Genomic DNA, 16,350 nt, shown 5'->3' with positions numbered 1-16,350 from the left:
CTCGGGGCCTGTTTCTCAGTCCAATGCAGTGCCTTCACAGTCCTCTCCGGCAGCCACACTTTCCCCTCCTCCCCTCCACTGAGTTCCCACCAGCCCTCTGGCCCCGCTCACAGGCCACGGCTGCTGACCTTCCCCAGTCTCTCTGGTTGGCATTCCTCCACCCGCATTGCCGTCTTCCACCCTCTCCAAATAAGAATGTATGTCCCCTGCCCCCGACAAGTGGAGTGGAAGCTCTTGGAGGGCAGGAACCTTTTCCTTTTGTGTTATTGGCCCTTGACAGAGCAGGGTGGCTGGTAGGGAATGCCAGCCGTGGTTGCCGTGGTCGGTGATATCCGAGGTGGTCTGTGGCAGGGTGAAGGGAATAGGAAGGTACAGTTAGCTCGTCCTTGTCTTTTCCCCCCCTTAGGAGTCCACGGACTTCCTGAAGTATGTGGTTGAGTGAGTATCTCTTTGGCTCCTGGGGCCTTTTCTCTTGGGAAGTTGTGAGCATGTGGAGGGTGGAAGAGAAGGGGATGTGGGCTGAGCAGGGGGGAGGGGGGGTGTGGGCCGAGCGGAGGCGGGGGTGGACCGAGCAGGGATGGGGATATAGGCCGAGCGTGGCCCAGCTGTTGTCCCAGGGATGCAGTTGTGTGAGGGAGCTTGGAGGCCTTGCCCAGCTCCAAGGCGGGCAGGGGCAGAGTGGCCCGGGCCAGGCCTCACTGGCCGTGTTCTCCTCTAGAAAGCTGGATTTCAAGCCCCTGGAGAATGAGATCCCAGTTCAGTTCCGAGTGGTGGAGCTGCCTGGCGCCCACCACCTGTGTAAAGTGAAGGCCCTTAACAAAGGAGATGCCAATTCAGAAGTGACTGTTTACTACCAGGTCAGTCTCCGTCTGAGTCCCTGGGGGTCCCGCGGGTGGCATCCTCTGCAGCCCCTGTAGGAGCAGAGACCCTGCAGCAGCTTCTTCTCAGGAAGCCACGGCATTTTCTAGAGGTTTCAGAGTGGGTCAGTGGGGGCCCGGGAGCAGGAGCTGCTCTGTGGCAGCCAGGGCCCTCCTTGGAGAGGTGGAGGCAGAAACAGGCCCAGGGGGGCCAGGACTTGCTCGAGAGTGCAGAGGAAAGTAGTAGTTGATATCTCCTCCTCTCGTGTGGCAACAATCTCTACCAGATGGCTGGGCCTGGTCGGCTTCCATTTCCCCGGAGGACTCCCGTGTGCTGCTACGGGGGGAGCAGCGGGGCAGGCAGTCTGGGGACCCGGGGGAGGAGGACAAGCCTTCAGAGTAAGCTTCCCCGGCCTCCTGGCATCTGGGGCCATCTGGCTCTCCTGGTCTCAGCGCTGCTGGGGCTCACACACCAACAAATCAGAGGCACCAGTGGACCCCTCCCCTTCCCTGCAGCCATTGCTTTCCTCCTTCCCAGCCTGCCGCTCAAGGAGCGGCAGACCCAGGGCATCCAGGGGCAGTCCTGCTTCCTCCTTTGACCCATTTGCTCTTTGGCAGTCAGGGGTGGTGAGAGGCGGCCTAGCCCAGAGGGAGCCTGTGGCAGCAGGAGGGGCCGAGCATTGAGAGCTAGAGGGGTCGGGCCGCGGCTGTGTCTCCGTCAGGGCCCGGCACAAGACTCCGCTCATAGCAGCTCTTCACAAGCACTGAGTTTCTCAGCATGGGGGCGCGGCTCCCCTGTAGACTTAACAGAGCTCTCTTTTCAGTCAGGTGCCCGGAGCCTGAAGGAGTACACCCTAATGGAGCTGCTTGTGGTGAGTGCGTGGGGCCGTGGTATATGGCTGGGAGTGTGTGTGCGTGGCCACGTGGCCACGGGCCTAATTCAGAGGCCGGCAGGGGAGGCCAGGGAGGCCATCTGATTTAACAGAAAAGCCAGGCTGGAGAAGGGCTTTCAGGAAGCACGTGGATGATGTTTGGGGAGGAGGGAGGAGTAAGGCGCCCACGGCGGGCCGGCCTCTCTGAGGGCCCCCATGTTGAATTGCAGATGCACATGGAAGAGCCATGCTTTGACTTCCTTCGAACCAAGCAGACTCTTGGGTGAGTGGAAGGGCCCAGGGCGGAGAAAGCTCAGCGGGGAGAGGGGCCAGGCAGCCTTTGGCGTGTCCTGTGGGAGCAGGCGCTGGAGACGGGACTGTCCCCAGCCTCGGTGTGGGAGGTCAGCCTTCTTCCCTTCTGCAAAAGGCGGGCCTTGGGCTGCATGGATGTGGCAGTGGCTGCAAGGCCCTGAGGAAGGCCTCTCCTTGGTGCAGGTATCACGTCTATCCAACCTGCAGGAACACGTCAGGGATTCTGGGCTTCTCCGTCACTGTAGGGACTCAGGCCACCAAGTTCAAGTAAGTGCTGGGGGTTACTGGTGCTGTCAGTCCTGGGTAGGCCGCCCCCAGCTTCTGGAGCGTGACGGCAGCAGGCTGGACCCGAGTGCTGGCCTCGGGGCCGAGGGTCTACACGGCAGGCCGAGCCTGTCTCACCGCCTTCTCTCGGCCCGTTTTCTTACCTCGAAGGTGGGGCGATGATTCTTCGCTGCCTTGCTTCCTTCCACGGGGCTTTCTTATCAAGTGAGAGGAGGCAGGGGAGGCAGGTCCAGGGAGGCAGCAGGAGCTCCGGGAGGACCCAGAGGGCCAGAGCCTTCCCTGAATGAGCTAGGCAGTGACCTGCCATTCCCAAGGCTTTCTTGGCCCTCAGGACAACGCCTCCTTTTGTCCCCTGGGCTTTGGGCATTTCTTGATACGTGTGGGACACACGGTCTTGGGTGGGAAGGTGGCAAGTGGGAAAATGAGGGGCTTTAGCCTTCATCACGAAATCATTGGTTTAGAGCTGGAGAGGACCCCCGAGGCCCCTGCATCCAGCGGTTTCATTTCACAGGTGTCTAACTGAGAGGCACGGGAACAACCCATAATGAGGTCCCATTAAAAGGAAGCAGCATAGACAGTGTTTGAACCCTGACTCGAGTCCTTTTTGTTTTGCTTTTTGATGAGGCGGTTGGGGTTAAGTGACTTGCCTAGGGTCACACAGCTAGTAAGTGTCAAGTGTCTGAAGCCAGATTTGAACTCAGGTCCTCCAGACTCCAGGGCTGGTGCTCTATCCATGGTGCCACCTAGCTGCCCTAGAGTCCTTCTTTAAGGACTACTAAGGCCCCTTCTAGCTCCACATCTGTAATCCTAAGATTGGCTTGATTTTTTAAATATTTTGTTTCAGCTCTGAAATTGTTGATAAGAAAATAGAGGAGTTTCTTTCTTCTTTTGAAGAAAGGATGGAGAACTTAACAGAAGATGCTTTTCATACTCAGGTAATTGGGGTCTGGGGCAGTTTGTGGCTCCGGGCCTTGCCTCCACCTCTCATCCCCTTTACCTGTGTGCCCCGGGGCAAGTTTCCTTTACCTCTCTGGGCCTGAGGGGGACAGACTCAGGGTGGGAGCAGCTCATTTCTGGGCGAGTGAGTCCTGCTTGCATGATTCTAGTCCATTCCTAGCCCCTCCTTCTCCCCCTTGGGGAGGGGAGGCCACCTGCCCTGTGTCGGGAGGCTGCCGTGGCCTTGGGAGCTCCCGGAGAAGGCACCTCACTTCATGGCTTGGCTGCTGGGCCCTGAGATTTCCCAGCTATCTCCGGGCTTCTCAGGGAGCTGTGCTGAGGCTTGGCAAGCACCTGGCTCAGATGGTGTGTCTGCTTGTGATAGGTCGTAGCTCTGATCAAGCTGAAGGAGTGTGAGGACACGCACCTCGGGGAGGAGGTGGACCGCAATTGGAACGAGGTGGCGACTCAGCAGTACCTCTTTGACCGCCTGGCCCACGAGGTAAGAGCCAGCCCAGCTCCCTGGGGTCAGCCTGGCTCCTCCTCCACCCAGGCCAGCTTCACCGAGTAGAAAGAAACACGGACTGTGGGGCAGGAGACCTGGTTTTGAGCCCCATCTCTGTCACTCCCAAACCAGGTGACTTTGGAAAAGCTATGTCTCCTTTCTGGGCCTCGGCTTTCTTGTCTGTAAAATGGAGAGGGTTCCACCTCGAGTTGGCAGGTTCAGTCAGTCAGTTGACATACATTTATTATCACTGTTCGAGGCCCTAGGATAGTGCCAAAGTTAGACAAGATGATCCCTGTTACCCTGTTACCATGGAAGTGCACCTAGAGGGAAGGAGACAGAGGTAAGCTAGACCATTCAGCATTGAATGGCGAGCACATTGGGAAGGCTGGAGATCAGTGGTGACTTCCTGGAGCAGCTGGCCTTTGGACTGGACTTTTACTGGGGAGGATTCACAAGGGCCCCTTGGAGGGGACAGCCTGAGCTGAGAGTCCAAAAGGCAGATGGAACGAGGGAGGAGGATGTGCCAGGCCCAGGTTCGTGCACGGAGCATCAGGCAGCAACATAGGGTGCATGTGGAAAACTGGAAAGACAGGATAGGAGAGGTTTTAGTGGGGGAAGCTGCGAACGTCCATGCATTTGAGCAGGTGTGGAAGAGGAGAGGAAAGGCACTGAGCACCAGGAGCCCCAGTCAGGAGGCTGGTGCGAGGTGACGGCCCGAGCTGTGTGGACAGCAGGGGACAGATGACGCCAGAGCTGTTCCTCCTCCTGGCTCTACCCGCGTCCATGGGTTAGCGGGGGGGTGCGGCTTGTGTGTGAAAACTGGTTAGACGTGACCCTCGTGAACCAGGACAACTGGGAGGAAAGGTGAAGGCGACGTCAGCACAAAGAGTTCCAAACCGTCCAGGCTTAGTTAATTTGGGGTAACCATCAGAAACAGAAAAACCCTGAAGAAACATGATTGAGATGGGATGATGGCAGGCAGAGGCAGAATGTGGGGGTGTGAGGTGATTGTGTTTATGACAAGATTACGGAGGGAATTTCTCTGGTGGTTCCTTCTTCTCCGGATGAAGTTGGAGGCTGAAAGTGAAGATGGAGGGGCTAGTGGGGAGTCAGAAAAAGTTTGGGACAGTGACTTTGTATTGCATTAAAAAAGGCTGAGGCTACAAGCAGCTTGGTTGCGACTACTGTTCCCAGGATACCTTAGCAAGAATGGAGCAATGGGGACCGGGGGGGGGGGGGGGGGGGGGCGCGAGGGGGGGGGGGGGGGGGGGGGGAACCTAGCAGACAGGGGAGGGGCCAGGGAATTCTCACTAGTTGATAGAACATGACCTTGGCCGTGGAGGCAACTGAAGCCAGTGGGGCAGAGTGTCCAAAGGTCAGGGTTCAGGTGCAGTAGTGGGGCTAAGATTGGAGAATGCCAAGGTTCCGGGTCTCATTCTGACCGTGCTGGGACATGACTCCAGCGAATGGAAAAAGCGGAGTTGAAGAAGGGTGTGGTTAGATGTCAGAGAGGAAGGCCTGGACTTGGTTTTAGCTGATACTGACCTCGGGAGCCTGTGTCAAGGGCCTTTGTCCATAGTTCTGGAGTATTTTACAGATGGAGAAACAGCTGGAGGCCCAGTGAGGAGTGGCGCCTTACCTGGGGTCACACAGGTAGTCAAAGAACTGGGCTTTAGTTGAGGAGGAGGAGGACATGTGTGGAGGGCAGGCCGTGCTCTTGGGGAGTCAAGGCTGGAGGCTTATTCGTGGGGGAGGGGAGGTGAAACATTGGCAGTTTCAGAGGAATCAATATGATTGGCTAGGAAATGGGTGCTCCTGAGGTGCGTTTGGGTCATGTGGTTGAGCCAGGTACAGTCCTGCCTTAGTGAAAGCTCTCGGGTGTCTCGTCAAGGACTCAACCACCCCTGATGATCAATTTCTTTGGACCATTTATGTAATTAACTTAGGAAAATAAACATTTCTATTGGAGGAAGACAGCAAGGCTAAAGCTGTGGAGGAAGCTGTGGTGCTGGGCCATCTCTTCTCCCTCTAGACTTTGTAGCTCATTGATCTCATCAGCTTCCACAGCTTCAGCCGTCATTTTTATGCAGACAAGTCTCAGATTAATCCAACAAGAACTCTCCTGACCCCCAGTCTCTGATCTAATTGCCTGCTGGACATACTGGAGTGGATGTCCTGGATCCCAAACTGAACTTACCTTCCCTATCACTGTAGAGGCCCCCCCCCCCCACCCAGCTGTTGCCAAGGCCTGTTGACTTCACTTCTGCATCTCTCCAGCATGGGCCCTTGTCACCTCATACCTGGGCCATTGCAGTAGGTTGCTCCTTGTGCCACAAGACCCACCCAAGGTGTCACAGTCTAAAGCTCAGGTCTGACCGCCACCCTCCAGCTAGGAGGCCCATTCATACAATGGGTCCTAATTCTTTATGGCCTCGGGTTTATCTTAGTGAACAGATTTTTCCAGGAAAATGGTACTTTGGACCTTTATTTAAAGTTTTGTTTTTTTCTCCTTTTCTCCTGGAAGATTCAAGCTCTGAAGTCTTTCTCCAAAGTAGACCTGGTGAACTGGTTCAAGTCTCATAGAGGAAATGGCAGCAAAATAGTCAGTGTGCATGTGAGTACGGATTGGTCAGCCACAGTTTGAAGCTGTCCCTACATGCCTCGATTCTGGATCCGCCGCTTTTATGATCAATTCTTGGATTTTTTTCCCTTGGTCTCTCTGCCCCTGGGTTCATACCCCAGCCTTTCCTTTCTGCTTCTACAGCCTTGCTTGAGCAGCAACCATGTAACATGAGGACAGCTAGGGGAGGGGATGGAGTGATGGAGGCCAAGCTCACCTCTCATCACTGGTGTATGTTCCCTTTCAGGTTGTTGGCTATGGGAAATATGAGACAGAAGATGATGGTTCTGCTACCTGTGACTCTTCCAATTCTTCCTATGACGAAGTGGCTCAGCTGACCTATTTGCCAGCCTCTCCTCTGCTGGCAGATTCCACCATCCCCATTACTGACATCAGGGCTTTCACATCAACTCTGAAACTTCTCCCCTACCATAAAATAGTCAAATAAACTGCAGTCTCTTTGGCCTGAAGCAGTGTGTATTGGAAATTTGTATTTTTGAAATAACGCTACTACTGACTTAAGTCTTCCATCGAAGGAGAATTTTTGCTACATCGTGGTCTTTGATTGTCCTCTTGAATTGAGACTAATGGACCCAAAGGGTCACGTATGGTAAACTATGTAGTAGCCTGAAGCCCATGAGAGAAAGACCCCATTGGGGATCTCCTCCCACCCCTGCTCACTGGTGAAGGTTTCTCTGGAGAGCATGAAGACCATCCAGCTTCTGGTCAGGCAGACATAGCTCATCGCTAGGGCCAACGTTTTAAAAAAAATTTTCAATAAAGACAGCCCTTTGTGTTTCTGTATTTTTCCCTTTAATTGTTGTCCATTTTTAAAAAACATAAGTAATCCTCATGGCTTTGCTGTGGGCCTTTGGGAGTGACCCCCGGGGAGACAAAGACTGATTACTGGGCTTTAGCTGCCCGGGTAGAGATCACAGCATTTGCAGAATTCCCAGCCTGTGGTTTTCCCACTCTACCACCTGGACTGAGCCCAAGGGTTATGAGTTCAAAGAAAATAAAAACACAAAAAGGTTTGGAAAATTATTTTATGAAGCCTTAAGATGCTGCCCATAGTGGAATTAAAGTATAGCCAAGGGTTAGCTATAATTCAATAGTTCAATTTAAAAATAAAAATACAGAAATCATTTTGAGTGAGATAATGAAATGCTAAAACATTTGATTTTATAGTTTGCTAAATAATTTTCTAATAAACCGTCCATCCAAAGGAATCTCTATTTACAGATGTAAAGAATAGTGAGTGAAGACTTCCATTATGTATATTTATATATATATGTATATATATATATATATGTATTTATATAGAGATAGAACCCAAGAGTATGTGTGACGTGTTCTGTACCTTGGCAGTGGCACTAGAGTGTGACTGTGTCACACACACACACACACACACACACACACACACACACACACAGAGCTTGAGCCCAGTGTTTACAAACATCTTCAAAGCTTGAATGGATTCTTAAAACTGAAGTCAAGCTCTAGTGACTGCCACCAAGATAGTAAAGGAAACTTGTCCTGCTTTAATTGTTCACCTGCATCAGTAAGTCCAGTATCCCTGAGATAGGAACCACTGCAAAGAGAAGGGAGGGCTCTCCCCAAAGCCCCCGAGAGAGAATGCGGAGATGGCCAGGCAGGCAGCACAAATGCCCGTTGTCACTCCTGGGAAGGTTAATGCTTGCTGGCTCCGAGGCGTTTCAGTAATGGCTCATCGTAGACCCAACACTCTCCATCTTCATGGAATAACTACAAGAAAAATGAAAGGCCTCCAGAAGCCGTTTTCCAGGATCTGAACCCGCCCCACGCTGCTCTCCAAAGAAAAGGTGAAGGACAGACACACCCTCGTTTCCCACTGGATGTCTTTCTCCTTCCTTTCTCGAGCCTCGGCTCTCTGTCTCTCTTCCAGTCTGTGCTTTGCTTCTGTGGCTGCATCAATGTCTCTGATTTTTAAGTTGTAAGTGACATCCTTCCAGAGGCTGAATAAAGAGAGTAATTAAGACACCTGCCTAAGGCACTTCTGGGAAGGTCCTGATCCTGGAAGCATCAGCTGAAAAGTCCCTTTCCCACCTCAGAACCCTCCTAGAGGCAGGGGAAGAACAATGGATCTGGAGCCCAAGGACCAGGATGCAGAGATTCTGCCATTAAGTTAATGCTACACGGACCTGGCAGGACAACGGACCACCCATCTGGTGCCTTGGGCCGAGGTGACCCTAACAGCTTTGTCCAACCTTCCCCCAGGCAGGTCTGGTTCTGGTCTCCTGGTCTATGACTAGATTTCAATGACCATCCCCCCATTCTGGCCGTGGCTTCATTCGTCCCTTGCCCCCACGAGATGAGAAGCAACAGTAGGTGAGTGGGGAGAATGCTGCGTTTAGAGACAGGGCCACTTGTTCTGCCCCGTGACTGGCTGTCTCCTTCTCTGCCTAGTGACCACACCCCGTTTCCAGGCTGTTCCCCACATTTACCAAGCACTAATGTACTCAGACACTGGAATAGACTCTTTAGATCCCCAGGGTGGTAGATCATTACCCCCTTCTTGGAGCCTCCTTTTCTGACTCCGATTCTTTAAGTAGACCCTCCTGGGGCAGGTCCACACTGCCCACTCCTAAGAGTCACTCACACTTTTCCCTATTTGAGGGAATACAAGAATACTCTTGATGGGGGCTCGTGGTGCTCAAAGCCCCCGGATGGGAAGGACACAGAATCTGGGAGGCTGGATGCCTCCCAAGGTGCCTTGTTCCCCAACCCCCCTCAGCCTTTGCTTACCAGCGTGACTCATACTCATCCTGGTCTTCCAACTTCCTCACTTTCTTCTTGATTATAGGCACCTTCTTGGTATCAATGAAGACCGTATTCTCCTAGAAAACAGAGAGACTGCCAGGCCCATTCCCACCAGCCCACATCCATCTCCCTCCTCCCAAAAGTGCAGCCCTCAGTCTCACAAAGGGAAGAGGAATGCTGGCCAGAGGCACCCGGGCCCCCACATGCCGCCCGAGGCCCAGCTCCTGGACTCCTGGCTAGCCTAGAACCCAGCTGTCTCTGTGGAAAATGACTGGGGAAGGGGGAGAGCCCACTGAGTACTTTACCCCTGTTGCGTATTTCGCATACATGACACCGTTCCACTCCCCTTCGATTGAACAAAAGGATTTCTTGTCATTTGGAGGGCTAAAGAAAGAAGACGTGAAGATGGTTGTGAGCTAAGCCAAGGCACCAGAGGGCCAACGGGGGAGTCAGCCAAGCAGTAGAGGTCAGTGAGGAGTCTATCCAGGCCAAGAGACACAGATGAAGGAGCACGGAAGAAGAATCATACCCCATGGGCAGGGAGATTGGGGGGTGAGGGTGCGAGCAGCATCAGCTTGAAGCCCCAGGTTAAAAGGCTTAGACACCCCCTTGCTGAAGTTAGTTGAGAAAGGTCACTGAATGTCTCTAAGCCTCAGTTTCTTCATCTGCACAATGGGAATTCCTTCTCATGACTACAGAGGGGGCCAGTCAGCTATGCTGGGACATCAGCCCCGGCGTGGGGCAGGAAGGATGAGGCCGGCGCTCCCAGCTCCTGCCTCCTCCCACGGCCTGCAGCCAGAGCCCTGGGATCCTTGGGCCCCAAGGGAGGCGGGATGGCCCAGAGCAGAAACAGGGACAGAGCAAGGTGCAGAGGACCAGGTGAGATACCTACAAAATTTCAGCTGCGATTCGGTGCTTCTTGCCCCCATAGAAGGGCTTCGTGTGGAAGATGATGTTGGCGCTGTAGCCGGTCTTGGAGCAGTTAATACTACATTCTCCTCCCAGCTCTACCCAGGGCACTGTGAGGATAGACCTGTGAAACCCAGAAAAAGGCTTAGGAAGGGGCTGTGTGCAGGAGGGGTGAGAAGAGGCTGAGGCTATGGGGGGAGCAAAGAAACAGGTTCACTTGCCTTCCATAGCCATTGGGGAAGGTGAGAATATAATGCTCGTCATAATCGAGACAAGAGACACAACCTGCAGAGAGACGACCAGAAGGCAGAGTGAGGCTGGCACCGGGCCCTGCGCCCAGACAGCCGGCCGGCCATCGGTGTGAGGTCAGGAAGACCTCCCCGAGGAACCAGCAGCTTGAAGACCACCACAGCACAGCACGGCAGGAACGTTCTTCGTTCTCAAAGCAGTCTCCCTATGCAGATGAACGCCGGCTTCAGGGCAGAGCCGGGCAGCACCATGCAGCCCGCTCTCAGTCGGCCTCGCCCCTCACCTTGTCCTATGTTGTGTACGCCAATGGACATCCCCAAGAATTTGGACTTGGTCCATATGTGTGCATTGAACTGGATCCGCTTGCTAAAGCACTCGGCGTAAAAAGCTGAAACTGAGAACAAGGATGCGCCCAGTCAGTCTCGGGTGTCCACCTCACCACGCTGGGCAAAGAACTTGCCCGCGACTGCCACACAGAAACCCGACGCAGAGAGGGGGCTGCCACATGAGCCGAGGGGCAAGCCTGCCTGGCTGCATGTGGGAGTGCAGCTGGCAAATGGTGGGTGGCCAATTAATCCCAAGAATTAAGTCATCGCCTCAGGTCCACTGACCACACTGACTCTGCACTGCCCCTCCCCCGGGTCCCCGAGGCAGGGCTGCGATGCAGGCCCCGAGAGCTGTCTCTTCTTCTGGCCATGCCCAGCTACAACTGGGCTTTCACTTGGCACCCAGGATCTATTAAGGACGTGGGGATGGAGACATGGCTTTCCTCTGCTTCCGGGAGCCCAGGGTCTGAACCGGCCCCCAAATGGAGCCTTTCCAGAAACAATTTAGATCAGGTAAGATTCTTGGTCAAAGCAACCAGAGTAATCACCCTGGGCTGCTAATGAACCACCCAGGGTGGGAGGCCAGAAGCAGACAGCTGTGCCTACTATAGCCAAGAGGCAAGGCCCCGCCAGAGCTGGTCATCCAGTTTGCAGGAGACACTGACCCGAATGCAGCCAGCCTCAGAACACAGAAGGAAAACGAAATGGGCATGAGCCCACGAGACTACGGCGTGCACTGCTTATGGCAGCCAGGCTACCACTGGGGCAGAGAATGAAGACCGGCCCTGCCAGACTTGAGGAAGCGGCCAGAAGGGAACGCCCTTTAACGGTCCATGCTGCCCCTCTCTGTCCCTCCCCTCACATCACGGTGGTAAGCGTGCAGCTCAAGGGACCCCCAGGGCATGAGGAAACACAAGGGAGAGGCAGCAACAACTCGTGCAATATCTGTTGATGTCTGCGCAACTGAGTTGAGGGTAGTTTGAAGTGATGGGCATTAACATTTTGGGGTTCACTGTCCCCGGGGGTACAGGCACTGTGGGGTGAAGAAGGTCACAGAGAAAGCTGCCACTTACTGGGCGGGTGATGGGAGACCTGCTCTGCCACAAACGTCACGCAGTTTTTGGAGCCCCAGGGCACAGGGCCTTCCGACATCGGCTCCTGCCAACAAAAGCACAAGAGACAGCGGAGACGTCACTGCTGACCCCGCCATCCGTGTCGGCCTCCGGAGAGGAGCTGAGCGGGGCCCTGCCCTGTCCCCCCGGTCTGGTACACACAGTACACACAGCAGCCAGTCACTTCACACCAGTTTGGGCTGCTTTGGGGGCCTCCATGAACTCATCCTAAACCTCACAGATGCTTTGGGAGGAGGAAGCTAGTGCCCCTGGCTTCCCTGGCGAGGCCCAGCTCAGCAGCTATGCCAGGGCCAGAGCCCCGGGGGCAGGTGGGGAACCTGGCCCCGGAAGGTGAGGAAGACCACAGTTCCACTGCCCCTTCCTTCCTTACTGTGGGGGCCAAAGCAGAAGTGGATACCAAGTGAGCCGGTGTAAGATGGTAGCAGCACCGAAGGGGACCTGGCCAGGAAGCCGAGAAGCTGGGGCTCTGGTCCCGGCTCTCCAGGCCTCTGCAAGGCCCCCGCTCTGGGAGTCCGTGGAACTCACCGCATTCTCTTCATTTTCCAAGGGCAGCGTCCAGTGGCATTGAAAGATCTCGCCCAAAATGGGATTGTAAGGCTTTTTAGCCACAGACCCTTTCCTTCCTGCATGGAAGGCAGAGAGGTACCATCTTACGACCTGCACCATTCGGTCCTTTGGGTCCTTCTGATCACTGATGCTGAAAGGAGAAAACCAGACGTCAACAGTCCTGTGTGTCCAGCGCCCCAGGCCGGCAGAGCTGCCCCCACTTGGGAAGGCCCTGCTGGGAAGCAGAGGCAGCACTGTGGCCTAGGCCACACACTAACTGCCTCCCCATCTCTGAGCCTGGCTTGGGGCTCCAGAACTTCCTTCCTCTCTCCACCCTGTCTCTCAGTGGTCTCTGTGAAAGGGAGCTTCCACGGCTCGTAGAGGACACCCTGCAGTCCACACACAGGCCTCAGGAGCCCACACTGAGGGCCAAGGCGAGTGAAGACCGAGCCTTCTGTGCACTTTGGCGCACCTGGAGTAGTCAGAGGCCTGGGGGCTGGGAATCACTGGCTAGAGGACCTGACACCATTATGGGGGCCACGCCATTAAACTGACTGCGTGCTCAAATACCGGGGCCCAGGAAAGAAAGGGTGCAAGGATAAAAGCATCCCATGAGCTGGGAGGTCTGTCGTCACCACTGTTAGCACCCCTAACCCTTGTTTGACAGGACCTGGATCTGGAAAATGGGACACACCAGAGGAGGGAGAAGAAGAAGAGGCTGATGGAAATGGAGAAGGTAGGGCAGGACCTAGGCTGACAGAGGGTTAGCAGATGCATGCTGAGACACAAATAACCACCAAGCAGCTGAGGTGGAGCATTTCCAATGGATGCCCCAGGACATCTGGGGAGGACAGAATGGACTGGGGCTCAGGGGAGCATGCAGTGGGGATTCATGAGAAGGTCTTGTGTTCAGGGGCAGAAGAAGGGCTGGGCTGGGACGTGTGAAGTCCCAATGGAGCCACAGACCCAGTTACTGATGAGAGGCAACCTTGGGGAGGGGTGGCTTCCAACTAGAAACTCTGGATTTGAGCCCCAGCTCTGGCACTCTCTCCTTAGGGAACACTGGGCAAGCCACTGCACTTTCCCTAGGCCTCACTCTCCACCTGTGTAAAATAAAAGGGTGCAACCAGCTGGCCCATGGCTGCCTCCAGTTTCCGATCCTCAGACCCTGTCTAAACTTTAACAAAATATTAGTCATCGATAGCTGTGTTACATTAGTCACAGGGCTGGGATGAGGAAAGGGCTTTGGAAACACCGAAGTGTTCAAGACACAGGGAGAATTATGAAGCTAATGCAAACGTCACCACCTTAAATTCAAGTCAACTGTCCAAAGTCATTTTTCCAAATGTAACCAGGAAAGGTGAGAAGAGGCAAAAAAGTGTGAGAGGCAAACACGTTTTTACAGCCTGTTCTGAAGCCACTAGGGGACGCTGCACTGCACAGAGCAATGGGCCTGGAGTCAGGAAGACCTAAGACCTGTGTGATCTTGGGCAAGTCACTTAACTTCTGGTTGTCTCAGTTTTCTCAACTGTATTGCTGTTGAGTCATTTTTCAGTTGTGCCCAACTCTCCCTGACTCCACTTGGAGTTTTCTTGGCAAACATGCTGGAGTGGTTTACCATTTCCTTTACCAGGTTTGGTTTTTTGTGTGTGTGGTTTTTTTTTTGGGGGGGGGGGGGGGGGGGGCGCTAAGCAATCAGGGTTAAGTGACTTGCCCAGGGTCACACAGCTAGTTAAGTGTCAAGTGTCTGAGGTCAGATTTGAACTCAGGTCCTCCTGACTCCAAGGCCGGAGCTCTATCTACTCCACCACCTAGCTGCCCCTCTCTCCAGCTCTTTTGACAGATGAGGAGACTGAGGCAAACAGAGTGAAGTGACTCGCTGAGGATTATGCAGCTAATGAGTGTCTGAGGCTGCATTTGAACTCAAGTCCTCCTGCCCCCATGCCTGGGGCTCTACCCATTGAGCCAGCAGGCTGGTACAACAGCACCCACCTCTCAGGGTTGGAGTGAGGGTCAAATGGGAGAATGTTTGTAAAAGCACCTGGCACAGTGCCAGGCATACAATGGGCATTTAATAAATGCATATTCTCCTCCCTCCCCAAAAAGACATGGAAAACTTCAGAAACCATTGCAACATACCTTACAAACAAATCTGGATGTGCAAAAAAGTCAGCATACATTTCCAAAAGTGATCTTCTTTCGAGAATAAATGTTGGGAGAACCACCTGAAGACGACACACATGTGAACTTCCAGAACCAATCAATCTCTCTCCCCCCTGTCCCACACACACTCGCACACACAGAAAATACCTCATGAAGCAGACTGCACAATGGCCAGGTTTTACATGGACTTTTATGTCAAGAAGGAGAAACAAAATGTTCCACAGGCATGTTCGGCCCGAGGGAGGAGGGTGGCCATGAGCCAGCAAACTGAGCTGCTGACCAGGTCAGGGCCCACACAATAGCCCCCAGAATGACTGGTGCTCAGGGAAACAAGTTAAAGAGCGGGGAGGCAGAAAGGAGGTCAGCCCCACCTGCTAAGGTGCCCAGTGGAAGCATTTTTACATTAAGCCCAATGGCTGGGAGGTTTCTTGGGTCTGGGGAGGGAGACAGGAGGTTATCCAGGAGGGACCTGGGTTCCCATCCCCCATGCCCGGAAGGCTCTCTCTCACCTTCTGGTCACAGAACTCAGATCAAATCACCCCTTCTAGGAGAGGCTTTTCCCAGTACAAACCACTGCAAGTGCCTTCCTCTCCAAGAGTACCTTCTATGGACACTGCATATATCTTATAATACACAGCTGTCTGTACATCCACTCACCCATTAGAACTCCTTGAGGGCCACATCTGTCATCTTTCTTTGTCTCTCTAAGCACTTAATAAATTATTGTTAACCAAAGACTATGCCATGCCACCATGCTTGGTGAATCTGAGATGGGGGCTCAGGCTTAGTTGGAATGGCCACTGGGGCTGGACAGCCCTAACCAGGGCACAGCACATGAGTGTCTTTCCTTCTCCCTCTCAGAGCTCTGGTGGAAAACTGCTCAGACAACGTCCCCGCCCAACTCATTTCCTGTTGAGTCTTCTTTCTCCAGTCTAATGGTACGCAATTCACTCTCAATCCCACACCAAATCAAAGCTGTTTCCTCTTTCCTTTCCTACCCCTTCCCTGGCCCAATTCCTGACACGGGTACTCTTCTGCCAATAAAATTTACAAGCCCAGCATCACCTTTATGTGGATTTGATGATTCCTTTCTCTCCCATCCTTTCCCTCCTCTGTCACTCAATCAGTCTTTCTTACACTACTTACAGTTCCCACACCCACCCCACCCTCCACTCCCATCACCCCATGCAGGGCATGCAGTCGGTGCCTGATAAATGTCTACTGAATTGAATCAACTCTAAAACAGTCCACTCGTGTGGTGCCACTAAGAAGAGATCCAAAGACAGGTCAATGTTACATACAATCGGATTCTCAGCAATCAGGGCATCAGGTCACTCACCTTGGTCAGATCCATCCCCAGCCTAACCTGGGACAAGAGGTGCATAATGACGCTCTTATGCTCTTCCACGGAGCTGGCCTCCCCATCGTCATCTCGGTCGTCATGGGAGTCAAACAGGTCTGAAAAGCAAACCCCACTCACTAGATCATGCACATCCTGGGGGCCAACAGCCCAACATTCAGGTGAAGCCAAAATGGCTGTCCCTCAGTAAGGGTTCACTTACCAGCATCACTCATCCCATTAGAGATGGAGGAAATAAGGGAGTCCGTGGTATCGGGGCGTTTTAAACTGTTCCCTGAACTGCTGTGGGTCAAGACGGAGGCCGATCCCGAGGAACTAAAAGATAACAAGCCATTCTAAAAAAGCTTCAAGGTAAGACCTAATGCTAAACTCTGCCACCCATTGGCTTGTCCTAAGTCTGTTCGGGCCCGAAGGGGCTAACCCCTGCTTGGAAAGCTGGACACCCTCAGGCACAGCGTCTCACAGTGCAAACTTT

At 53.6% G+C, this 16,350-nt stretch overlaps 2 protein-coding genes across 5 annotated transcripts in view; one reads left to right on the top strand and one right to left on the bottom strand.

The window, feature by feature from the left end:
- The window catches only part of NRDC (nardilysin convertase), a 72,438-nt gene extending 65,578 nt beyond the window's left edge, over positions 1-6,860 (top strand). For both annotated transcript variants that reach the window (XM_027838252.1, XM_027838251.1), the window contains 9 exons: positions 407-438; positions 719-857; positions 1,682-1,729; positions 1,960-2,012; positions 2,225-2,308; positions 3,171-3,261; positions 3,648-3,764; positions 6,295-6,384; positions 6,638-6,860. In XM_027838252.1, coding sequence (XP_027694053.1) covers positions 407-438; positions 719-857; positions 1,682-1,729; positions 1,960-2,012; positions 2,225-2,308; positions 3,171-3,261; positions 3,648-3,764; positions 6,295-6,384; positions 6,638-6,838 — 855 coding nt within the window. In that variant the 3' untranslated portion in view covers positions 6,839-6,860. The remainder of the gene's footprint in view (positions 1-406; positions 439-718; positions 858-1,681; positions 1,730-1,959; positions 2,013-2,224; positions 2,309-3,170; positions 3,262-3,647; positions 3,765-6,294; positions 6,385-6,637) is intronic.
- A 558-nt stretch (positions 6,861-7,418) lies between these two features.
- Positions 7,419-16,350, bottom strand: part of OSBPL9 (oxysterol binding protein like 9) — a 156,023-nt gene continuing 147,091 nt past the window's right edge. For all 3 annotated transcript variants that reach the window (XM_027838253.1, XM_027838255.1, XM_027838256.1), the window contains 12 exons: positions 16,078-16,190; positions 15,855-15,973; positions 14,492-14,577; positions 12,332-12,503; positions 11,747-11,831; positions 10,631-10,741; positions 10,320-10,383; positions 10,082-10,222; positions 9,495-9,573; positions 9,175-9,266; positions 8,249-8,384; positions 7,419-8,154 (listed from right to left, as the gene is read on the bottom strand). In XM_027838253.1, the coding sequence (XP_027694054.1) occupies positions 8,080-8,154; positions 8,249-8,384; positions 9,175-9,266; positions 9,495-9,573; positions 10,082-10,222; positions 10,320-10,383; positions 10,631-10,741; positions 11,747-11,831; positions 12,332-12,503; positions 14,492-14,577; positions 15,855-15,973; positions 16,078-16,190 (1,273 nt within the window). In that variant the 3' untranslated portion in view covers positions 7,419-8,079. The remainder of the gene's footprint in view (positions 8,155-8,248; positions 8,385-9,174; positions 9,267-9,494; positions 9,574-10,081; positions 10,223-10,319; positions 10,384-10,630; positions 10,742-11,746; positions 11,832-12,331; positions 12,504-14,491; positions 14,578-15,854; positions 15,974-16,077; positions 16,191-16,350) is intronic.

This window comes from Vombatus ursinus, unplaced genomic scaffold, assembly GCF_900497805.2.
Source record: "Vombatus ursinus unplaced genomic scaffold, bare-nosed wombat genome assembly UNPS02014825.1, whole genome shotgun sequence".
NCBI classification, from domain to species: domain Eukaryota; kingdom Metazoa; phylum Chordata; class Mammalia; order Diprotodontia; family Vombatidae; genus Vombatus; species Vombatus ursinus.
The sequence above is the reverse complement of the archived record's forward strand: the minus strand, read 5'-3'. Positions and strand labels throughout refer to the sequence as shown.